This window comes from Salminus brasiliensis, chromosome 18, assembly GCF_030463535.1.
Source record: "Salminus brasiliensis chromosome 18, fSalBra1.hap2, whole genome shotgun sequence".
Lineage (NCBI taxonomy): Eukaryota > Metazoa > Chordata > Actinopteri > Characiformes > Bryconidae > Salminus > Salminus brasiliensis.
This window is the reverse complement of record NC_132895.1, coordinates 33,904,786-33,930,500: the sequence shown is the minus strand read 5'-3', so window position 1 is coordinate 33,930,500 and position 25,715 is coordinate 33,904,786. Positions and strand designations below refer to the sequence as shown.

General features: G+C 46.5%; 1 protein-coding gene across 1 annotated transcript; it reads right to left on the bottom strand.

The window, feature by feature from the left end:
* Positions 1-278: 278 nt before the first annotated feature.
* tbca (tubulin cofactor a) lies at positions 279-10,575 on the bottom strand. The gene is made up of 4 exons (XM_072661770.1): positions 10,367-10,575; positions 4,304-4,409; positions 2,981-3,067; positions 279-827 (listed from the first exon to the last, which is right to left on the bottom strand). Exons 1-4 carry the CDS (start codon positions 10,417-10,419, stop codon positions 747-749), a joined length of 327 nt encoding a protein of 108 aa, XP_072517871.1. The 5' UTR covers positions 10,420-10,575; the 3' UTR covers positions 279-746.
* Between the last annotated feature and the right edge of the window lie 15,140 nt (positions 10,576-25,715).

Here is a 25,715-nt window from a genome sequence, read left to right as displayed (position 1 = left end):
CCCGGTGAGCTCCGGTTCTGACGCTGGATGACCGGGATTACACCCTCAGGGTCATCCCTGGTGCACATTCTCTAACGAAGGTGACTTCACCAAGGACAAGGGGTGTCCACAAACTTTTTTTTTTTGTCCACAAACCTAGTATCTCCAGCCTCTTCTGGGCGTCTGCACTAAAGTGAAGTCCTGGAGGAGAAGCTGAGAGCGCGTGCAACAACAACACGGCCAGAGCCGCGTCCATCAGCATCAGCAGAGCCGGTAAAAGAAAGGGGGGTGAAGCGGTGTAGTACGAAAGGAAGTTTATTTGATGCTCGGTGTGAAGCTGAACACTGGGAGAACGTGGAGGATCAGGTGGCACGTCAACCCGCAAGTTAAAAATAAATAGAGAGAGAGAGAGAGAGAGAGAGAGAGAGAGAGACAGAGAGAGAGACAGAGAGAGAGAGAGAGACAGAGAGACAGAGAGACAGAGAGAGAGAGAGAGAGAGAGAGAGAGAGAGAGAGACAGAGAGAGAGAGAGAGAGAGAGAGACAGAGAGAGAGAGACAGAGAGAGAGAGACAGAGAGAGAGAGAGACAGAGAGAGAGAGAGAGAGACAGAGAGAGAGAGAGGGAGGAACAGACATCTGCTTGCATTGACATTTCTTAACAAGTCCTGACAAATGGAATGGACACTTGGGACTGTGCGAGTGTGTGTGAGAGAGAATGTGCAGGTACTGTGTGTGTGTGTGTGTGTGTGTGTGTGTGTGTGTTTACATCATCCTTCCAGCTTGACAGAGTCTAAAATGCTTCTGGCCTCCTTGTATTCCTCTGTTTCTGCCAGTTCCTCCTCCGTCTCCTGCAACACAAAGCACTGCCAGTCAGACCTGAACATCAGACACAGCTCGTCTGAGAGACGTCTGGGACTCAGACTGATCTCAGTGATACAGACATCAGAAGACCCTCAGAGGGGTCTGAGGACAGACACTCCGAGAGCTCCTCACTTTAACCATCTAGAGCGGACCAGACTACACGTCCGAGGTTTAAGTGAGACGGACCCCTCCAGAACAATCCTCTCCAACCGGGTTCTGATCATCTGAGGCAGATTCAAAACCTCGTTTCTCCAGAACGTGACTCTGTCTGAGTCTCACACAATGAACGGACCAATAGAAATGCTCTGAAATCTGGTCTCTGATCTCTAGAAGATCAGAAGGTGTTTCCTGTTAACGTGAAGATGCTGATCTGGAGATAGAAGGTTTTTGAGGGGCATTGACTTCACGGCATTCGACCTTAAGCTTAACTTTGGTGAACTGTGGACTAGTGATCAGTTCGTTACTCCACAACCGCACTCGGTGCTTGGGCCCCAGTGATTGCCGACCGCCGATTCACGTACACACACTCTCACCTTTTTCGGAAACGGTATCCGAGCCCCGACTGGGCCGTAAAAATGAACGGGTGGTGCGGGTTGGGCGAACAACGATACGAGCGGCGTTAAAACGAGGACCGGATTTTCTCCAGTCTGTCGAACGCATTGCTGGATGCCGGGGCTTCGTACCGAAGACCGTTCCCGCCGCTGAGCACGGCTGGCTTTGCCTCCCCGCTCCTTCCAGACTGGTGTTTAATCACCCTCCTCATCCTCGTTTAGAGCTGCTTCAGATCAGAAGGGGCGGCTGCAGGTTGACGCGTGTCATTTTCCCGGCTCAGCCACTTCGCTGCTGCAGTGCGGGAGGCCAGATTCCCCGTCACTCTTCAGAACTGGTGGGTGTAAGCAATTAAATGAGTGCAGGAACACGAGCGAAAGCCTGCATACGTCAACATCCCACTATCAGCACATATGTCACGCTCGCGCTCACAACACGCCGTCACTCAAACCCGAGCGGCTGATGATTAAAATTGTGCTTTTTCTTTTTTTTTTTAAAAAAGGCCGCCTCAGATGCCATCAGATTAACGAAGCCCAGAAACCCAGCTTCACCAGTCTTCTGCTGCCGAGCCGGAGCCGAGCCACTGCAGCCTCAGCTTTCTGTTCTTGGCTGACAGACGAGGAACCCAACGTCCTCGAGGCTGGAGTCTGAGTTGCTGTAGCCTTTCTGTGAGCTCCACCCAGTCTAGAACCCTAGTCAACGCTCGAGACCACTGTGCTGAAAATCCCAGCAGATCAGCAGCTCTACAAAGGTTGGCCTGCAGCTGCTCTACCGTATCTGCATGAGGTCATGCACTGCACAGCTGCCCCGCGATTGGCTGATTGGTGTCAGTGGGCTCAGAATTCCTGCATGGGTGCATCCCTCTGCTACGTAGACACCAGAGTATGAGCTTTTTATTTATTTAATTAATTCACTGAATGAATAAATAAATGCACCTGAGCTTTGTTCTGCACCCCCCCCCCCCCCTCCTCGTCCCAACTCCAACACCCCCCCCCCCCACACACACACACACACACACACAGCCTGTAATTAGCGGAGCCTGCTCGTCTCCCATCCTTCGCTTCCTCTGCATGTCAAGAAAGAGGAAGTCACAGAGAGACACAGACAGTCCTACCTGTCCCACAGACTGACTGACTCGCTTTATTCACAGGTCTTCTGAAGCGCGCAAGTGTGTGCGTGTATGTGTGTGTGTGTGTGTGTGTGTTTCAGAATAAGCTGGCGAGAGCCCAAACCTCAGAACGGAAAGGAGAACTGATTGTATGCAGACCAACCACCCACCCTCGCTTGCTCTACGCCCACCAGTGATGTGTGTAGCAGAAGTAATGGGAGTATGTAATTACAGCCCTGAAGGATCTAAACATTCCTAATCAGACGCTGAAAGTGTGTGTTTTCACACACTTAACAAGACCAGCAGGAGCACCTTGGTCCATCTGGCGCAGAGTAGACACGCTGTGTTTTTTTCACACCCACAGATTTCTAAAAATGCCTTAGAAATCTCACTGTGTGTGTGTGTGTGTGTGTGTGTATTAAATACAGGAGACAATGTGCAATGTGAGATGCTGAGAGAGAGAGTGTGTGTGTGTGTTCTTACCAGCAGTTGCTGCAGGTCAGCATGAGCAATGGATAAACGGCGATGACAGTCAGGAATCATCATTCTGGACTCCTGCAGCACCTCCATCTGTTCACACACACACACACACACACGACATTAATTTACATGAACATTAAAAATACAAATAATACATCGGGCAGAATTCAGAGGTGGGTTTTGAAAAGAACCACCTGACAACCTGGCAGGAGCAGATCCCAGTCCGGGAGAAACACTGCATGAACCAGCTACCACCTTCTTTGTGTGTGTGTGTGTGTGTGCACGCACAACCCATCAAATACAAAAGGAGACGTGTGTGAGGGTTACATCCCCAGAGCTGCTCTCGGTGTGGAGTGAGCATTGTATTGGCTTATCGACCTGTCAGAGCGTGCACACACACACACACACACACAGACACACACTTAAACGTATCACACACATACATAAAAATAGGACACACACCAGAGCAGAGCATGGACACACAGGCATAGAATCGCCCCCCTCTGGCGCGAGGACGTCTCGGGTAACGTTATCAGACACACACATCACAGCACAGCCTTCTCCACATCCACGCCAGATGTGGGATTAGACACAGAGCGAGCGAGCGAGCGAGCGAGCGAGCGAGAGAAACAACACACTTTAATGCTTAATATTATTATTATTAATAATAATAAATCATAATTTTAACTATTATTATTACTACTATTATTATTGTTGAGATCTCTTTACATTCACCACAGCCAATTGGAGATACCTGCAGTATAAGTGTGTGTGCATATATGTGTGTATATATATATTTTTAAATTATATATATATATATATATATATATATATATTTTTTTTTTTTTTTAATTGGGGGGGGGGGGGCAGTAAACTCGTGAGGGTCTAAATGAGCAGCACTCGCACACTCCATGGTGGGCAGCGGTGCAATAAAATAATTTTAAAAAATTAATAATAAAACACAAAACACTGGAGTAAACAAGACAGAGATGCTGAATAATCAACATTTACATTAATACAGCCTGATTTACATATTAGATATTCCAGCAGTCTGCTGTGAGTTTCCCCACATGGAAAACGAAACGCATCCACCCCTCAAGGACACATTCAACAGCCGAACGCCCCTCCCGGCACAGCCGAATGCCCCTCCAGCTCCAGTAATTGCTGTGCGCAGAGTGACTGTGCATACTCAGTTCCACACGGTGATCAGACTTCAGTCTGACTGAGCGGAGACTGCTCTGTCTACCCAGTCCAGCCCCGGTCACAGGAAGTGAGCAGGTGTAGACAGAGCTCCCCGACCTGATGTTTGTGAGAGGGGTCACAGACCTGTTTCTTGATGAGATACTCGTCTCCCGCCTCTGCTTTCAGCTGCTCAATCTTCTCCTCCTGCTGCTTGGCCTCCTTCATGTACAGCACCTCCTCTTTAGCCAGCCTGAAACATACACACCATCAGAGTGAGCTCACGCTTCACCAGGGCCGCCGATTCTTCCGGCGCACACTTCCTCCGAGAGCCCCAGCAGAGCCAGCAGAGCTGGGACCACGTCCGGGGTTGGAGTTCAACTCTCTGGACAAAACGTTCATGTTGAACAGAGCGGCGTGTAGAAACGGCTTTCTAAACTACCGTTCAACAACCGTGAGTGGTGCTAATTACACGGACAAAAGTATTGGGACACCTGCTCATTCACTGCTTCTTCTGAAAACAAGTGCAGGAAAAGAGCTGATCCTGCGTCTGTAGGAGTAACTGTCTCTACTGTCCAGAGAAGACGACTTTCTACTGGATTCTGGAGCAGGAGCATTGCTGTGAGGATTTGACTGCATTCAGCTTTTGATGGAGCACCATCATCATTCCAGAGAACACCCCCTCTATAGCCCACGCCTGGTACCAACAGCTTCATCAGTGTTGATCTGCTGCAGAGAGTCCTATTCTATTGGCAGCTCTTCTTCTCTACACGGACTAGACAAGCTGTGTGTGTGAAAGCACTTTAATGAATACCTTCTTCAGAAGGGGCGTCCCAATACTTTTGTCCACATAGCGAATTAAACCGTCCGTCCCTGTCGTTTGTCTGGGTCTGTTGTGGACGTCAATCACAGCTACATGCTTGTTAGCAGCAGTGGCACACGGACCGCTCACACACACACACACACACACACACACACACACAGAAAGAGAGAGCGAGCAGCAGCGCTTCAGTTACTTCCTGATCGCTACGCTAATCTGTCTCTTAACTCCATTTATCTGACACACACACACTCTCTCACTGTACTGCCCCTTGTCGGATTAATTGATCATCAATTTAGCCCCTAATTTGGACTAAGTCAGGTGGCAAATGGGCCACTTTTCCTTGATTGTTACTGAAAACGGGCCGCGGGAACATTGATAAATTTTGATTATTTATCAATTACGCCCAAATGAACTAAACGCACTGAGTAAATTTGGGCGCTGATGGTCGTAATGGAGTTTGAAAATATCACTATTGATAATGATTCAGGCTAATAGTCTTTTTCCGTCTGCCCGCCGCCGCTGCCGTCGCCGCTTGTCCGGATGACATGGCGTCACAGAATTCATTTTTCATAAAGTCACTCGTGTGTGTGTGTGTGTGTGTGTGTGTGAGGATCTTCCTCATTAATCAGACACACTCCAGACAGCGCGTGGTATTGCAGATCCGGCTGCAACCCTCACTCATATTTTACATCAATTAGGCTTTTTTTTTTTTTATCTTACAGCCCTCGTCTCCTCAACACACACACACGGCTGCAACGCTCAGCATATGCTCAGGTAAGCTGGTGTCCGAGGGTGGGGCACATTCTGTATGTGTGTGTAGAGACTGATGGATGGACGGACGGACGGACGTTGGGGGGAGGCTGGCGAAGGCGAAAGGTGCTGAATAATTCGGGTAGAGCTGAAGGACAGGCTAATGAAACCGCGCCACGCTGATGTTAATTTCTTATTTCTGCCCGGGTGAAATAACAGGGGTGGGGCCGGGGGGCTTTTAAATGGGGCTGCCAGCACGGTTTCCCCTCAGCGTAATGGAAAAAGCATCTCTCTGGAAAATAGAGAAAAGAATTAGAGGCGACACACACATTCGCTCCCCTCTAATACTGTATTTTTGAGGCGCCGAGCACCCCGGCAGCACCCGGTGACAAAAGCAAATTGCTGTTGTCATTTTATTAAGGGCATCCGCTGAGCTAGGCCTGAAACGGGCGGCTGGATCGCATCACAACACACACGCACACACACACACACACACAGAGACTCAGTCTATCGCAAAAATAAATAAATAAATAAAAATACATGAGCGTCGCGAAGGTGAAAGAGGGGAGAGAAAGAAAATGTGAGGGAGGAAGGGAGGCGGGGGGGGGGGGGGGGGGGCTTTTTAATCCTGTCCCGACTTAAAAGACTGGCCGTCTACGGGCCGGGGTCGGCTGCAGCACCTGCAGGGTGGACAGACACACACACATACAAAAAAATGTAATGATATAAAATGAGCATGCTTTATATATTTTATACATAATTTAAAGTGTTGCCTGAAGATCTTATTAAAGATATTAATATTAAAGAGATTTAATAAGACAAAACAAATAAGGCCAGTCTAAAAACGCTGTCCACCTTTCGCGCTCTGATCCCTCTAGAATGGTGCTAGTTAGCGCTGGGCGTCTTCACGGTGCTCAGTACGTGAGAATACTCGAACAGATATTTTTTGTTTTTACGCTGTTGGTTTCTCTACACGACAAAACACTGCTACAAATATCATAAAAAATAATAAAGTATTTAAATAAAGTGATATAAAATGTTTTCATATCGCCCAGCTGTAGTGTGAGGTGCTTGGGCCCCTGTGATTGCCGCTTGTGATGTAGCGGTTACGATCGTCCACTGTTAGAAATCTGGGGTAAGAAATTGATTAGGGGGCCCCAACATATAGGCCATATAACCGGCGTATCGGCACATAGCTGAATAACCAAACCCACAGTGAAAATATTTACATCAGTGTATTAATAGCGTCCACTTTAACACGCTGAATTAAACAGAACCAATTCAGCCGTTAGCGAGAGAAGCTCGAACACATGCACAGAGAGCGAGCGAGCGAGCGAGCGAGCGAGAAAGAGAGAGAGAGAGAGCTGGGGAAAACGTGCACGGTTCGAGAGCGAGCCCATCAGCCTGCCTGCAGCTCACGCTCCTGACAAATTAAGAAATGCAATTCAGCAATACGGCAGCCAAAGGTGGACAAAATCAATAACGTGACCCGCAGCTGAGGAGGAGCTGCTCACGTGAGTGTGTGTGTGTGTGTGTGTGTGTGTGAGAGAGTGTGTGTGTGTGTGTGTGTGTGTTAACGGTCAGGCTGAGGGAAATCTATAGCAGCTAGAGCTGAGAACAGCAGCTGGTTCAGTCCTGGTCTGATCGATGGCGGCTGCTCGGAGAGAACAGAGAGCAGGAAGCACACTTCACAGAGCCGGGCTTCTGGATCGCGCTCGGGCCGCCCCCCTGACATCTGGTGGCACCGGGCCGCACGCTTGGAAACGGGCCAGACACGTTCTGGAAGCTGATTCGCACAAAACGATCAATCGAACCCTCATAAACTTATAACTTTTTGGTGTTTTTTTTTTTTTCGAAGGGGGGGGGCTGCAACCCAACCCTGCATGCAGTACACACTGCTGGGGTCCCTCAGAGAGCTAAACAGAGGCGGAGGGTAGAAAGAGAGAGAAATGTGAAAATATGATTCTGTGAATCAAATAATTGATTGATTGATTGATTGATTTTCCTGTCAAGGCAAGAAAGGAGAAAGTGGCCCAAACCCTTTCCGTCATACGTCGTCTGGCATTCGCAGCTCTGATGTGGGCCACTTTCATATGAGGTACTGAAACCTGACCCATACCCAATACATGGCAACACGCCTTGGTATGACTCAGAATTTACGCGACTTTTACCTCCAACTCAACTTCCGACCTAAACAACATTTATTTATTTATTTATTTATTTATTTTACTTTTATTTTTCCATTAAAAAACTATTTAGCATCTTAATGGCGTCATTTTTAACATGCTGAATTAAACAGAGTTTAGCTTGAACAGATGAACACCTGCACGCTACCTCCACCACACCGAGCGAGAGGGGAGGGGAGATGAAAGAAAACAAACAAACAAAAAACAAAAACAAATAAATATGATTAAATATGAGGTATTGAAACCTGATCCATATCCAATACATGGCAAGGCGACTCGGAATGCGTCTTAAATGACATTTATTTAATGTATTTATTTATTTACTTATTGTTTATTTTTCCATTTTTATGCTAGAACATTAAAGCCATCATTTTTTTAACACTCTAAATTAAACAGATTAATTTATGCGAGAAGAAAAAAAAAACAAATAAAAATAATAATTATTATACAGGCAGATCGGAACCCATGCTTTCATGACTTCTACATCCTAAAAAAAGCAGATTTGGGCCACTTCACCTGCTGCTGTGAGATCGAAGCCAATGTGATTCAGTTTAATTGTGACAATTGATAATAAAATAATCATTATTTTATTATTATTATTTTTTTAAAACAAGTTATAAGTTTTTGACGACACAAAAAATAAAAAAAAGGTCTACAGTCTGACCCATGAACAACACTGCTGTTCCTTACAGCGGAACCATTTCCACTGGACTGAACCTGCCCTGAGAGCAGCGCCTTTACAAGCTCCGCAAACCGTCCCGGTCGGTTCCACCGTCAGCGCGAAAGCCCTGCTGTGAGACAGACTTCTCTGGAGGGTGCAAATGCCCACGGGAGTCACGTCACTGCAGCGAGAACGCCGCGAAGGCCGACAACCTGAGCTCTCACCGGAACCCTTAGACGGGTCAGTGAGGCACAGCGCTGGCCTCTACCGTGTACTCACACGGTCACAAACCCAAGGCCCGGGTTACGGCTGTGCTCTGCGGTCAGCTGGCTCTGTACCGCAGCTGCAAGTGGGACATCGACAGGGTATTTGGAGCAGAGCAGTCCGGAGGGGGTGGCTTGGATTTCTAGGACACGGGACCGCCCGGACAAGCCGAGCCAGGGCTACAGAACCGGCCAAATCTCCAAATACTGGCTCCAGAAACCTGTGGAAAGGCATGTAAACAACTGATCGACAAACAAAGGGGCGCGTCCCAGTGCTACCTAGGGCTGGAGTATGTGGAGTACGGGGTGGATAAAGGGGAGCTCAAATATCCACGATGGCTCTACACCTGTAGGACTGTGCCGGTCCGCGCCGGTCCTCTCTCTCTCTCTCTCTCTCTCTCAATCAGCCCCGGAAATCAATCGAGTCGCATCATCCCAGCCTGAGGGTGACTCAGCGAGCCCGGGCCTGACCACAGCGGATGAGGTATGAGGTCCGCCAGGTTTGAGAGCTAGTGTGAGACACCAGGGCTTCACAGCTAGGTCAGGACCCCTTCACGGAAGACCCTAATAATCCTCACAGTACTTCACAGGGTTTCAGGTTGTTCAATACAGTGCACGTTATCCATCAAATCTAGTCTACAGACTGTCTAAATGATCTGGTTAACAATTTAGCCCCAGAAAGCACATCATTAAACACATCTGCTGAAATCAACACAGTAATCATAATATAATAGATATTATGGGGCTCCCTGTGCAGGTGTTATACTGGGGGCATCCAGCTTGTTTAAGCAGCAGAATCTGAGGAGATGAGAACTGAGGTTTTGTTATTAATCATATCTAAGATGTTTATAAGTGTATAAACTGATTTATTAATTTCAGGCTGTTTCTGCTTTATGTTTTAACACTGTTCCTCTACACAGGTAATGCGGTGCATGGGAACGGTGTTGCCAGATTGAGGGGTTTCACACTTATTATGCACGAGTTGTTACTACTTTTATTGCTTGTTAATTAGATTATTCATAAAATTCTTAAGACTTAAAATAATTAACACATGTTTAAAGAAAATAATTAACCGCACTTCGATATTAGGCCGTTTTTAGCCGTGTTGGGGGAATCGACCGCACCAACCTGGCAACCCTGACTGTGAATCAGCTCCACGCTAGCTTAGCTTAGCTTAGCCTAGCCTAGCTTAGCCTAGCCGACTCTACCGCGCAGGAAGCCGTAATTTAGGTTTTACGGTTTTATAAAGACCGTGCTTAATTAGCATTGCTCATAATTCACTGGGTTTTCCTCAGAAAGTAAGAAGAACAGCAGCGGGGTTCGGTAAATACGCCCAGCCACCAAGACATGCTATGCTATGTAGACAAAGCACCGGACAAGATTTCGAGCGCTGCCGCATCAGCACGTCCCCACTCCGGGGCGGTGCCCCCTCACAGCACGGTGTAGCACCGGCCTTGCGCGGGAGAATTAGCACGAAGGCTAACCCACACTGACGTTTCTGATAACGCTGGTCATTCATCCACTTACCGTTTAACAACCCCAGTTTTGATTTTTATCTGCCGTATCCTTGGATCTGCCATAATTAAAGCCGACCGTGGATCTAAACGCTGATTAACCAGAGAAGAGAGCCGGGGATGGACTCAGAGCCGCGGGACGCTGCTAGCACAAAGAGCGGGCTCCACACCAGCGACACCAACCACTGAGCGAATCTTTTAGACTGATTCTTTTCCACAGGCTGGATGAATCGATTCACTAAACGGTTCTAATAAATATTATTCCACAATATATCATTTTATCCACAGATAAACTTGAGTTATTGATCTAAGTACAGTAACTGTGCTCCTCTGCGGCTTCCTGTCTGTGTGTTAAGCTGGGTGTGAACTACTGGAGCTAGTTTGACTCAGCAGAATCGGAGGGACTTTAATCACTGTGCCTCCAAACGCACGCTCGAGAAATAAACGGTTCAAAGGAATCGGTTCGGTTAAATCAATCAAAAGTCAAATCGCAGCCACGGAGAGCAGACAGTGCGCATGCGCACAGATGGATGCGCCAAACCAGCCCAGCAGAAAGAAGTTGCCAAAGAGAAGAGATCAGTTAGGGGTCCATTATCCATTTATTACCCGGGCCTTTATTTTACCCGGCTGTTACCCGGGCCTTTATTTTACCCGGGCCTTTATTTTACCCGGCTGTTACCCGGGCCGTTATTTTACCCGGGCCTTTATTTTACCCGGCTGTTACCCGGGCCTTTATTTTACCCGGGCCTTTATTTTACCCGGCTGTTACCCGGGCCTTTATTTTACCCGGGCCTTTATTTTACCCGGCTGTTACCCGGGCCTTTATTTTACCCGGGCCTTTATTTTACCCGGCTGTTACCCGGGCCGTTATTTTACCCGGGCCTTTATTTTACCCGGCTGTTACCCGGGCCTTTATTTTACCCGGGCCTTTATTTTACCCGGCTGTTACCCGGGCCTTTATTTTACCCGGGCCTTTATTTTACCCGGCTGTTACCCGGGCCGTTATTTTACCCGGGCCTTTATTTTACCCGTCTGCTACCCGGGCCGTTATTTTACCCGGCTGTTACCCGGGCCTTTATTTTACCCAGCTGTTACCCGGGCCTTTATTTTACCCGGCTGCTACCCGGGCCGTTATTTTACCCGGCTGTTACCCGGGCCTTTATTTTACCCGGCTGTTACCCGGGCCGTTATTTTACCCGGCTGTTACCCGGGCCTTTATTTTACCCGGCTGTTACCCGGGCCTTTATTTTACCCGGCTGTTACCCGGGCCGTTATTTTACCCGGCTGCTACCCGGGCCGTTATTTTACCCGGCTGCTACCCGGGCCGTTATTTTACCCGGCTGTTACCCGGGCCGTTATTTTACCCGGCTGTTACCCGGGCCTTTATTTTACCCGTCTGCTACCCGGGCCGTTATTTTACCCAGCTGTTACCCGGGCCGTTATTTTACCTGGCTGTTACCCAGGCCTTTATTTTACCCGTCTGCTACCCGGGCCGTTATTTTACCTGGCTGTTACCCGGGCCGTTATTTTACCCGGCTGTTACCCGGGCCGTTATTTTACCCGGCTGTTACCCGGGCCTTTATTTTACCCGTCTGTTACCCGGGCCGTTATTTTACCCGTCTGCTACCCGGGCCGTTATTTTACCCGGCTGTTACCCGGGCCTTTATTTTACCCGTCTGTTACCCGGGCCGTTATTTTACCCGTCTGCTACCCGGGCCGTTATTTTACCCGGCTGTTACCCGGGCCGTTATTTTACCCGGCTGTTACCCGGGCCTTTATTTTACCCGTCTGCTACCCGGGCCGTTATTTTACCTGGCTGTTACCCGGGCCGTTATTTTACCCGGCTGTTACCCGGGCCGTTATTTTACCCGGCTGTTACCCAGATGTTACCCAGGCCTGTTTGATAGAAGCTGATAGCATGTTTTCAAGCCTCAGTCTCACAGTCATCCAGCCCTGCTCTCCAGCGATGCTCTTTACTGAAAAATTAATTATTTACTCTAATTCTCCTTAACACGCTTTTCATTCCCAAATTAACACGCTGGAGACGAGAAAATGAGCCATTACGCTTTTTCTTAAATTCTCTGTTTTATGTTTGCTTTTATCGGTTGGACACGTTAACAAGAGACGGTGGAGGGGGGGGAGGAGGAGGGGGTCTCGGGCTTATTAGATGATTTTTCTCTAATGAAATAAATAAATAAAATCAGTCGCCATTAACTCCTGTTTCAGCGAGGCTAAAGAGGTTAGAGAGAGAGAGAGAGAGAGAGAGAATACTTATTCAGTCTCGCTGCTCCCGGAACGACCTAATGATGTAGGATTTCAGACTTGTCACGCGTTAATGCGATTCATTACAGCCAAAAGTGAGTTGAAAAAGCCTGAGATATTACCCTGCCTAACCCCCCCATGCCCCCCCCAGCCTGGAACTGGAGTCCTGTTCCTGCTCACCATTCCACCTTAAACACTGCAGCAGGTACACTCTGAAGCCTGAAGCCACCTGGTACCTGCTGCACCATTTAAGGTGGAATGGAAGGTTCGAATCTGAAGCAGGCGCCATAGACACCAGCACGTCACTGCTGGGCCATTTAAGGTGGAACAGGGAATTAACTGCAGCATCATTTAAGGTGGAACAGGGAATTGACTGCAGCATCATTTAAGGTGGAACAGGGAATTGACTGCAGCATCATTTAAGGTGGAACAGAGAATTAACTGCAGCATCATTTAAGGTGGAACAGAGAATTAACTGCAGCATCATTTAAGGTGGAACAGGGAATTGACTGCAGCATCATTTAAGGTGGAACGGAGAATTAACTGCAGCATCATTTAAGGTGGACCGGGGAATTGACTGCAGCATCATTTAAGGTGGACCGGGGAATTGACTGCAGCATCATTTAAGGTGGAACGGGGAATTGACTGCAGCATCATTTAAGGTGGACCGGGGAATTGACTGCAGCATCATTTAAGGTGGACCGGGGAATTGACTGCAGCATCATTTAAGGTGGAACGGGGAATTGACTGCAGCATCATTTAAGGTGGAACGGGGAATTGACTGCAGCATCATTTAAGGTGGAACGGGGAATCGGATTAGAAGAACAACAGCCAGCTTTAGATGACGGTCCGGCCTTAAGAAGAAAAGGTCTAACCCCCCCCCCCCAATACACACACACACACACACCCCACACCCCCCCACTCTGTCTGCTGATTATTGGTATTTTCCTACTTTTCCAAACCAATAAGAGGCACCATCAAACAGACGGCCGCGCGCGCGCGCTCACGTTCTCTCTCTCTCTCTCTCTCTCTCTCTCTCTCTCTCTCTCTCTCTCTGTCTGTCTCGAGCCACGTCGTCTTAATTGATATTGAGCGCGAGCGTCGCGCGGGGCCGCTGCTGCCTCTAATTAGCGCTTTAATCAACGGCCGTAATGAGAGCGGCTGATTAGCGCGCGCTGGAAAAATAAAACACAGAACGCTACACGAGCGCGCAGACCGAGCACGCGCAGCAGTGCAGCCCTAAACGGTGCTGATTAGAGCGCGAGCGGAGGAGTTCTGGAGTTTTAGCGCAGTGAGTGAGTGTGTGTGTGTGTGTGTGTGTGTGTGTGTGTGTGTGTGTGTGTGTGTGTGTGTGTGTGAAGTAAGGCGGAAACAGCTCGTGCCCTCTGTTCTCTAACGGGCCGCGCGAGCTCAGGCTGCACGCCTCCGGTTAATTTTCGCGGTCTATTCATTTGCATATCCGCGTGCTCTCTCAATCATCCTCTAATTGATGCACTCATTGATTCTTCATTTAGACGATCAGCGCGCGCGCATTTATCAACCAGTTTATCTTCTTATTGATTGATTGACTGATTGATTGATTGATTTCTGGCTGTATTTATTTTTCATAATTATTATTCAGTATTGATTAAAGTATGCATATTTGTTTATTTGTTTATTTTCCAAAATAAAAGTCTCTGCTCAGAACCTGTGAGATTAAAGTCTAGCCCCTGCACAGAGGGTCCGAGAGTGGACCAGCAGGGCCAACAGTTAGAGCGGACCCCTATAGACTCACTAATGAATGATTATTTTATAATAACTCTGTATTATTTATTTATTGACTTGTTTACTAATGAATGAAGTACATCTTATTTATAACTGTTATATTTCTGTTTTATTTATTTTTTAAAATGTCTTAATATGTATTAATATTAATAAATATTTTATACTTAGTGTTTATCCTCGGTTATTTATGTATATTATTCTTTATTTATTTCTCTCTCTATTTCGTCTCTGTTGTGTGTATGATTAATATGAAGACTAGCTGTATCTCTGTGTGTGTGTGTGTGTGTGTGTGTGTGCGGATTGCGAGGGAAGCGAGGCTGCATTCTTACGTGTTTTCTGTTATTTATTTACTTATTTACTAACCTGTCTTTTAGCTTTAGATTAATTGATTGATCGATTGATTGATGGCCCCGGCAGCGAGTGAGGGTCGTGCAGGGCGCTTTGGCTTTCTCACGGAATAGTAAATGGGAAATTAGAGCGGACGTGTGTGTGTGTGTGTGTGTGTGTGTGTGAACACACTGTTGGTCAATTAGCGCGAGGGGAGACGAAATCTGCTGCCTCCTCGTGCACTTAGGTGAGGTTAAGGGCCGACACCTGCTGCTGCCATCTCTATCTCTCTATAGACCGTAGTATAATAAACTAATATAGTCTATAATACAGTCTATAGCACAGACTCATATAATCTATAGTGTAGTCTATTGTATAGACTAATATAATTTATAGTGCAGTCTAATACAGTCTATAGTCTAGACTAATATAGTATCTAATGCAGTCTATTGTATAGACTAATAGTATCTAATGCAGTCTATTGTATAGACTAATATAATTTAAAGTGCAGACTAATACAGTCTATAGTATAGACTAATATAGTATCTAATGCAGTCTATAGTATAGACTAATATTTATAGTGCAGTCTAATACAGTCTATAGTATAGACTAATATAGTATCTAATGCAGTCTATAATATAGACTAATATAGTATCTAATGCAGTCTATAATATAGACTAATATAGTATCTAATGCAGTCTATAGTATAGACTAATATAGTATCTAATGCAGTCTATAGTATAGACGAATATAATATCTAAGTCACTCGATAGTATAGACCAATATAGTCTATAATACAGTCTATAGCATAGACTAATATAGTCAATAGTGCAGTCTATAGTATAGACTAATATAGTATTTAGGCTTTGCTACATTAGTTAACTATAAACTGCACAAGACTACACTAGTCCGCTATAGACTGTATTAGTCTGCTATAGACTGTATTCCTCTGCTATAGACTGTACCAGTCTGCTGTAGACTGTATTCCACGAAGGAGATGCCCAAATACAGACAACACATCGCGTGTCCAACACGAGAAGGCAACACACTGGACAAGTGCTACACCTGTATCAAGAATGCCTATCACGCGGTCACACGCGCAGCTGTCGGGCTCTCCGATCACAGCCTCGTTCACCTCATTCCAACCTACCGGCAGAAACTCAAAACCAACAAGCCGGTCATCACAACAGTGAAGAGGTGGACCAGTGGAGACATTGAGAAGCTGCAGGGCTGCTTCGAATCCACAGACTGGGCTGTGTTTGAGGAGGCGACAGACGGACTGGACGAATACACAGACACTGTGACGTCATACATCAGTTTCTGTGAAGACAGCTGTATCTCAACTAAATCACAGGTGAGATACAGTAACAACAAACCCTGGTTTACTGCTGAACTCAAACAGCTTCGGAGGGAAAAGGAGGAAGCGTTCAGGAGTGGAGATAGAACTGTCTTTAAGGAGGCCAAATACAGACTGGAGAAAGGGATTAGAGCTGCGAAGAGCAAGTACTCAGAGCAGCTGAACAGACACATCACTGCTAACGACCCATCTTCAGCCTGGAAAGGCCTACAGCTTCTCACTGGTCACAAGGTGAGAAAGACCCCCCTCCTCCTGAACGACCGACACCTCACCAACGACCTGAATGAGTTCTACTGCAGATTTGAACTCACAAAAGACAATCGGACCGTCTACCACCCATCACCCCCCTCCACCTCCACCCCCACACTGGCCCTCTCACCTCTGCCTCCTGCTCATCTCTGCATCAACCGGCAGGATGTTCACAGGCTCTTCAGCAGACAGAAGGTGAGGAAAGCCCCCGGGCCCGACTCAGTCTCTCCATCCACCCTAAAACACTGCTGTGACCAACTAGCTCCAGTGTTTACAGACATTTTTAACAGATCACTGGAACTCTGCTCTGTTCCAGCCTGCTTCAAAACCTCCACCATCATTCCAGTTCCCAAGAAATCCACCATCACCGGACTGAATGATTACAGGCCTGTCGCCCTGACCTCTGTAGTCATGAAGGTCTTTGAACGCCTGATCCTAGCCCACCTGAAGTCCATCACAGATCCCCTGCTGGACCCCCTGCAGTTTGCGTACCGAGCAAACAGGTCTGTCGATGATGTGGTCAACCTGACCCTGCACTTTATCCTGCAACATCTCGACAGCCATGGAAACTATGCTAGGGTTTTGTTTGTGGACTTTAGCTCGGCCTTTAACACTGTTGTGCCGCAGCTTCTTCAGGCCAAGCTCTCCCAGCTGTCAGTGCCAGACTCCATGTGTCGGTGGATCGTGGATTTTCTGACAGACAGGAGACAGCAGGTGCGGCTGGGGAAGCACACTTCAGACCTCCGGACACTCAGTACTGGAGTCCCTCAGGGTTGTGTTCTTTCACCCCTTCTCTTCAGCCTCTACACTAATGATTGTGTCTCCAAAGATCCAGCTGTAAAGATCCTGAAATTTGCAGATGACTCCACTCTGGTGGGCCTCATAGCCAACGGTGATGAGTCTGCTTACAGAAAGGAAATTGAGCAGCTGGTGTCCTGGTGCAGCAACAACCACCTGCTGCTAAACACAGAAAAGACTGTAGAGATGGTGGTGGACTTCCGACGCAATCCACCCACCCTTCCCCCCCTCCACATCAACAACACTGCAGTATCAATGGTGGAGTCACTCAAGTTCCTGGGCACCACCATTTCCAGAGACTTGAAATGGGAGAAAAACACCATCTCCATCATCAAGAAAGCTCAACAAAGAATGTACTTCTTGAGACAGCTCAAGAAATTCAACCTGCCACAGACCCTGATGATCCAGTTCTACACAGCGATCATCGAGTCCATTATCACAGCCTCCATAACTATCTGGTTTGGTTCCTCCACCTCACAAGAAAGAACCAAACTCCAGCGCATCATCAGGACAGCAGAGAGGATCATAGGATGTAACCTGCCATCACTTCAGCAGATCTACTCCAGCAGGATGAGGAAGCGGGCTGGCAAGATTACATCTGACCCCTCACATCCTGGACACCTCCACTTCCAGACACTCCCCTCGGGTAGAAGACTGCGGTCCATCAAAACCAGCACAACACGTCATGCTAACAGCTTCTTCCCCAGAGCTGTAGCGCTCCTCAATCACAGTGGTCACCTCCCACTGTAAACCTCTAAACTTACAACTGAACTGTACCAAACCGGACTGAACAGTTATTTGCACTCTGCCTATTTTGCACTATGACTATTTGCACACCTGTACAGATGTCCTTTTCTTTTCTGTAAATATATTTTTCAGCTCTTTATTACCTTTATTACCTTTAGTACTTTCTACTTTTTTTAATTTATCCCCTACCCTATTTATTGTTTAGTGTCATTTTCCTTTAGTTTAAGACTGTGTTCTGTGTTTCTTTGTTACTTGTCATGCGTGTTGCTCTCACCAAGACAAATTCCTTGTATGGGTAACATACTTGGTGAAATAAAGAGATTCTGATTCTGATTCTGATTCTGATTCCTCTGCAATAGACTGTATTAATCTGCTATAGACTGTATTCCTCTGTTATAGACTGTATTAGTCTGCTGTAGACTGTATTCCTCTGCTATAGACTGTATCAGTCTGATATAGACTGTATTCCTCTGTTATAGACTGTATTAGTCTGCTATAGACTGTATTCCTCTGCTGTAGACTGTATTAGTCTGCTATAGACTGTATTAATCTGCTATAGACTGTATTCCTCTGTTATAGACTGTATTAGTCTGCTGTAGACTGTATCAGTCTGTTATAGAATGTATTAGTCTGCTATAGACTATATACCTCTGCTATAGACTGTATTAGTCTGCTATAGACTGTATCAGTCTGCTATAGACTGTATTAGTCTGCTGTAGAATGTATCAGTCTGCTATAGACTGTATTCCTCTGCTATAGACTGCATCAGTCTGCTATAGACTGTATTAGTCTGCCGTAGACTGTATTAGTCTGCTATAGACTGTATTAGTCTGCTATAGACTGTATTCCTCTGCTGTGGACTGTATTAGTCTGCTATAGACTGTATTAGTCTGCTATAGACTGTATTCCTCTGTTATAGACTGTATTAGTCTGCTGTAGACTGTATCAGTCTGTTTTAGAATTTATTAGTCTGCTATAGACTATCAGTCTGCTATAGACTGTAATAATCTGCTGTAGACGGTATCAGTCTGCTATAGACTGTATTAGTCTACTGTAGACTGTATTAGTCTGCTATAGACTGTATTAGTCTGCTGTAGACTGCATCAGTCTGCTATAGACTGTACTCCTCTGCAATAGACTGTATTAGTCTACTGTAGACTGTATTAGTCTACTGTAGACTGTATTAGTCTGCTATAGACTGTATTAGTCTACTGTAGACTGTATTAGTCTGCTATAGACTGTATTAGTCTGCGCTCCAGTGTAAATTGTCAGATACAGCACTATGTTTGGGATTGGTTGTCGGTTTAAAGGAGCAGTCAGAGGGGAGGTAGAAGCTATGGTTCAGCGGTGAAGCCGGAGCTGGGGCCCACTGCAGTGTGATGTGCTCGGGCTAATCGGGCCGAGCAGCACTGGCGGATTTACACCGCTTTAGTGCTGTTGTCCTCATGACCCCGCCTGTCTCAAGCCCACCCGGAGCAGCCGGATCGATCCCACACCGCCCGCTATTCTAATGTCGCCATTGATGGTGATAAATATTTGCCGGAAGATGAGGTGAAGAGGAGCGTGTCGGTGTCTGCTGGAGAGAATCACTGAGTAAACAGTGTGTGTATGTGTGTGTGTGTGTGTGTGTGTGTGTGTGTGTGTGTGTGTGTGTGTGTGTGAGGGATGGGGAGGGGGGGTATTGGAGGGGGTATGGGGAGGGAGGGTGTTGTGCTGATTACTCACACAAATAGACCACAGACTCACCCTGCCTCGCGAGAAGCGTCCTCACACACGGACAGAGGTGGATGCCTCTTAACACACACACACACACACACACACACACACACACACACACACACACACACACACACACCCTTCCCCTCCTGCTGTTCCCACTTTGTCCTCCATCAATCACCGCCGCTGTGTCCTGGATGGAAGATAGAGTCACTCAATATCCCCTCCTTCATCTGGAGAGAGAGAGAGAGAGAGAGAGAAAGAGAGAGAGGGGGAATACACAGACAGGGGGGAAAGGGTGAGCGAGGGGGGTGAAGGAGTTAGAGAGAGAGAGAGAGAGAGAGAGCGAGAGAGAGCACAGATGATGTCCATTTTATGTTGGGTAGGAAATACAGTAGAAAATGCACGTCTGACCCAGAGAACCCCACCAGGGCAGAACCTGTGTGTGTGTGTGTGTGTGTGTGTGTGTGTGTGTGTGTGTGTGTGTGCGCGCGCTGCAGTCTGAACTGTAGGACTATATTTTAGGACCACTAGATGACATGGCTAGTAGCCCTGAATTAAACTCAATTTGGGGAATTAGGCACAGATTACTCACGGTGCGAATCTGGGAGATGAGATTTATTAAGGTGGAAAGACCGCTTCACAGCGCCGCCGCCACTGCGCTACCTGTCCAAATGTTTGCGGACACCCCTTCTAATAAATGCATTCAGCTACTTTCACTTGCACCCATTGCTGACACAGATGTGCAAATGCACACAAACACACACCCTGCTTGTTCCAGTCCCTGCAGAGAAGATGTACTGCCAGAAGAATAGGACCTATATGCACCATGCTGCCTAAAGCCAGGCGTGGGCTATAGGGGGTATATGTAAAGCCCCCCAGCGTTGAGCTGTGGAGCAGTGGATGAGCTGTGTTCTCTGGAATGATGATGATGGTGGAGCTTCAGCAAATAGTTGTCAATGGGATGGGAAGTCCATCTAACATCCTGACCTCACTAACACTCTTGTTGCTGAATGCAATCAAATCCTCACCGCAATGCTGAAAGCCTTTTTGTAATACATTGGAACCATGGACTTTGGTCCATACAGTCAACAACAGCAGCAGTAACACCCTCGTCGTCCCGCAGGCGGAGGCCCGAGCGAGGCCTTCCCGCAGCTCTGTACAGTTGACTGCTGCAATTAGCGTCAACGCCGCAGTCATTACTGACCGCATTATTCACGTATTAGACTCAAAGCCAGCTCATAATTACTCCCACAAACACCACGACACGGTTAAAGGGCGAGGAGATTTGAAAAATAGCCCCTTTCATTCCACACAACCCTCTTAACAAATAATAAATTGACCTCTTAATAAGAGCGCGATGTTGGAACCTCCAGCAGCCGCTTAGCTAATTGCAATTAAATCCCAGCGCATTAGAAGTCGCTAATTCGCCGATTAAAAATGAGTTACGGAGCGCGGAGGCGGAGGGAGCGCTCAGACTGACGCCCCGTCCGAGCGGCATCTGTGAAAGTTCACTGCAGATATCTGCAGTCTGTCCGGGGCCACTGATAAATGGAGGAGTTTAGGGCCAGGAGGCGACTGACAGCCCTCTTTCTGTTTACATGGAAACGAGTGTCCAGTAGATGCCCTAAATATCCCAATGATCACGACTGACCTCTGACCCCAGATTCAGCCCATCGGCCGAGACGTGTTTGGTATCTAATGTGTGATTCTTTATGTGCAACAGGAGATGCTAGGCTAACGCCGCTAACACACACTGGGCTTGAACTGTCACCAATCTCATCTCTGTAAACACACCCTTCAAATACGTTAGCCTCTCAACCGTCAAATGGATAAAGAAGAAACGGTGGTTAGATGTTGCTGTGTGTGCGTGTGTGTGTGTGTGTGTGTGTCTGAGTAAATTTTGGTTAGATGTTGCTGGGTGTGTGTGTGTGTGTGTGTGTGTGTGTGTGTCTGAGTAAATTTTGGTTAGATGTTGCTGTGTGTGTGTGTGAGTATGTGTGTGTGAATCTGAGTAAATGTTGGTTAGACATTGCTGGGTGGGTACGTGCGTGTGTGTGTGTGTCTGAGTAAATTTTGGTTAGATGTTGCTGTGTGTGTGTGTGAGTGTGTGTCTGAGTAAATGTCGGTTAGATGTTGCTGGGTGTGTGTGTGAGTGTGTGTCTGAGTAAATGTCGGTTAGATGTTGCTGTGTGTGTGCGTGAGTGTGTGAGTGCGTGTGTGTCTGAGTAAATGTCGGTTAGATGTTGCTGGGTGTGTGTGTGAGTGTGTGTGTGAGTAAATGTTGGTTAGATGTTGCTGTGTGTGTGTGTGTGTGTGTGTGTCTGAGTAAATTTTGGTTAGATGTTGCTGTGTGTGTGTGTGAGTATGTGTGTGTGAATCTGAGTAAATGTTGGTTAGACATTGCTGGGTGGGTACGTGCGTGTGTGTGTGTGTCTGAGTAAATTTTGGTTAGATGTTGCTGTGTGTGTGTGTGAGTGTGTGTCTGAGTAAATGTCGGTTAGATGTTGCTGGGTGTGTGTGTGAGTGTGTGTCTGAGTAAATGTCGGTTAGATGTTGCTGTGTGTGTGCGTGAGTGTGTGTCTGAGTAAATGTCGGTTAGATGTTGCTGTGTGTGTGAGTGTGTGTGTGAGTAAATGTCGGTTAGATGTTGCTGTGTGTGTGCGTGCGTGTGTGTGAGTAAATGTCGGTTAGATGTTGCTGGGTGTGTGTGTGTGTGCATGTGTGCGCGTGTGTGTGCGCGCGTGTCCCGCTTCACCTGAGGGAAGAGTCAGAGTGGATGGAGGAGGCGTCTCTCCCGGCCTCCATGCAGGCCTTTTTTCCGGTGAATGGAGAGCGAGCAGAACTAGATCAGGAAAATATTGTATAAATTTCCCTCTAATTTATTTCATCATTCCACATTACGGACATATGAATTGTTCAAATTCGATAACAAGTACTCAGTTCAGTTCATTATGTAAGATAAATTAGAGCGGGGGAGAAAAGGGAAAGTCGGCAGCGTGCAGGGCTTCCTCCAACCAAATGTAATTTGTGCGAGAATTTGTTTTATCTGTCACAAATATTCCCAATTAGTCTGCGTAATTATTTGATAGTTTCTGCAATTATGGGCCGAGCCGGGTGGGTTTGGGACCGTGCGGCGCCGTAATTGGCCTAAATGTGATATTTTGCATATTTGCATAATGAGGAAATTGGGAGAAAATTGTGTTCATTCGTTTGTGAAAAATCCTATGAATTTTATGAATTTGAAAGGTCTGTTCCTGGAAGCGGTGACTTTGCCGGCTGCTCCCCCGAGGAGGGAGAGAGAGACAGAGAGTGAGAGAGAGAGAGAGAGAGAGAGAGAGATGAAAGGGGTAGGAATAGGTGGGAGGGGGGCCAAACTCAGGCTGCCCAGTCCAGCAGCTGCACCTGAGTGACCACACAGTACGACCAGGCGTGACTCCAGCAGTGCACTCCTCCAGTTTCACCCCTGAACTGGTCTATCCGGGGCTGGGTTTGAGGCTGGCTGCAGTGATAGAAGCTCTCCAGTGCAGCCAGGAGCCACCATGAAGAGGAAGAACATGAACACAGTTACTGACATAATACTGCCATCAGCAGCAGCAGCAGCAGCAGCAGCAGTAGATGTAGTAGTAGACGTAGTAGTGGAGTAGTAGATGTAGTAGTAGTAGAGTAGTAGCAGATGTAGTAGCAGATGTAGTAGTAGAGTAGTAGATGTAGTAGCAGATGTAGTAGTGGAGTAGTAGATGTAGTAGTAGAGTAGTAGCAGATGTAGTAGATGTAGTAGCAGATGTAGTAGTGGAGTAGTAGATGTAGTGGAGTAGTAGATGTAGTAGTAGAGTAGTAGCAGATGTAGTAGATGTAGTAGCAGATGTAGTAGTGGAGTAGTAGATGTAGTAGTAGAGTAGTAGCAGATGTAGTAGATGTAGCAGTAGATGTAGTAGTAGAGTAGTAGATGTAGCAGTAGATGTAGTAGCAGATGTACTAGCAGATGTAGCAGTAGATGTACTAGCAGATGTAGTAGAGTAGTAGATGTAGTAGTAGATGTAGTAGTGGAGTAGTAGATGTAGTAGTAGAGTAGTAGATGTAGTAGTAGTGGAGTAGTAGATGTAGTAGTAGAGTAATAGCAGATGTAGTAGATGTAGTAGCAGATGTAGTAGTGGAGTAGTAGATGTAGTAGCAGATGTAGTAGTAGAGTAGTAGATGTAGAAGTAGAGTAGTAGCAGATGTAGTAGATGTAGTAGCAGATGTAGTAGTGGAGTAGTAGATGTAGTAGATGTAGTAGTAGATGTAGTAGCAGATGTAGTAGCAGATGTAGTAGTAGAGTAGTAGATGTAGTAGCAGATGTAGTAGTGGAGTAGTAGATGTAGTAGAGTAGTAGATGTAGCAGTAGATGTAGTAGCAGATGTACTAGCAGATGTAGCAGTAGATGTACTAGCAGATGTAGTAGAGTAGTAAATGTAGCAGCAGCAGATGTAGCAGCAGATGTAGTAGATTAGTAGATGTAGCAGTAGATATAGTAGCAGATGTAGTAGCAGCAGATGTAGCAGTAGTAGCAGATGTAGCAGTAGATGTAGTAGTAGATGTAGTTGCAGATGTAGTAGCAGCAGATGTAGCAGTAGTAGTAGATGTAGCAGTAGATGTAGTAGTAGATGTAGTAGGGTAGCAGATGTAGTAGCAGATGTAGTAGTAGAGTAGTAGATGTAGCAGTAGATGTAGTAGAGTAGTAGATGTAGCAGTAGATGTAGCAGTAGATGTAGTAGCAGATGTAGTAGCAGCAGGTGTAGCAGTAGATGTAGTAGCAGATGTAGTAGAGTAGTAGATGTAGTAGGGTAGTAGATGTAGTAGTAAATGTAGTAGAGTAGTAGATGTAGTAGGGTAGTAGATGTAGTAGTAGATGTAGCAGTAGATGTAGTAGAGTAGCAGATGTAGTAGTAGATGTAGCAGTAGATGTAGCAGGGTAGCAGATGTAGTAGTAGATGTAGTAGTAGATGTAGTAGGGTATCAGATGTAGCAGTAGATGTAGTAGTAGATGTAGCAGTAGATGTAGTAGGGTAGCAGATGTAGTAGTAGATGTAGTAGGGTAGCAGATGTAGCAGTAGATGTAGTAGGGTAGCAGATGTAGTAGCAGATGTAGCAGTAGATGTAGTAGAGTAGTAGATGTAGCAGTAGATGTAGTAGTAGCTGTAGCAGTAGATGTAGTAGAGTAGCAGATGTAGTAGTAGATGTAGCAGTAGATGTAGTAGGGTAGCAGATGTAGTAGCAGATGTAGCAGTAGATGTAGTAGAGTAGTAGATGTAGTAGCAGATGTAGCAGTAGATGTAGTAGAGTAGTAGATGTAGCAGTAGATGTAGTAGAGTAGTAGATGTAGCAGTAGATGTAGCAGTAGATGTAGTAGGGTAGCAGTAGATGTATCAGTAGATGTAGTAGAGTAGTAGATGTAGTAGGGTAGCAGTAGATGTAGTAGAATAGTAGATGTAGCAGTAGATGTAGTAGAGTAGTAGATGTAGCAGTAGATGTAGCAGTAGATGTAGTAGGGTAGCAGTAGATGTATCAGTAGATGTATCAGTAGATGTAGTAGAGTAGTAGATGTAGTAGGGTAGCAGTAGATGTAGCAGTAGATGTAGTAGAGTAGTAGATGTAGTAGGGTAGCAGTAGATGTATCAGTAGATGTAGCAGTAGATGTAGTAGAGTAGTAGATGTAGCAGTAGATGTAGTAGCAGATGTAGTAGAGTAGCAGATGTAGCAGTAGATGTAGTAGAGTAGCAGATGTAGTAGTAGATGTAGCAGTAGATGTAGCAGTAGATGTAGCATTGTAGCATAGGATCTGTACTATCTGGATCTTCCAGCTCTGGTTCTGGACATTTCCTGTTTGGCCAAACTCTCAGAAGTCTGCTCTGCTCTGAGGATGTTCTGGCAGACAGACAAACGGGCAGACAGACAGACAGACAGACGAACAGACAGACAGACAGACAGAGAGGCGGACAGACGGACAGACAGACAGAGAGACAGACAGACAGTCAGGCAGACAGACAGACAGATGGACGGACAGACAGACAGACAGGCAGACAGATGGATGGACAGACAGACAGATGGATAGACAGACAGGCAGGCAGACAGATGGATGGACAGACAGACAGACAGACAG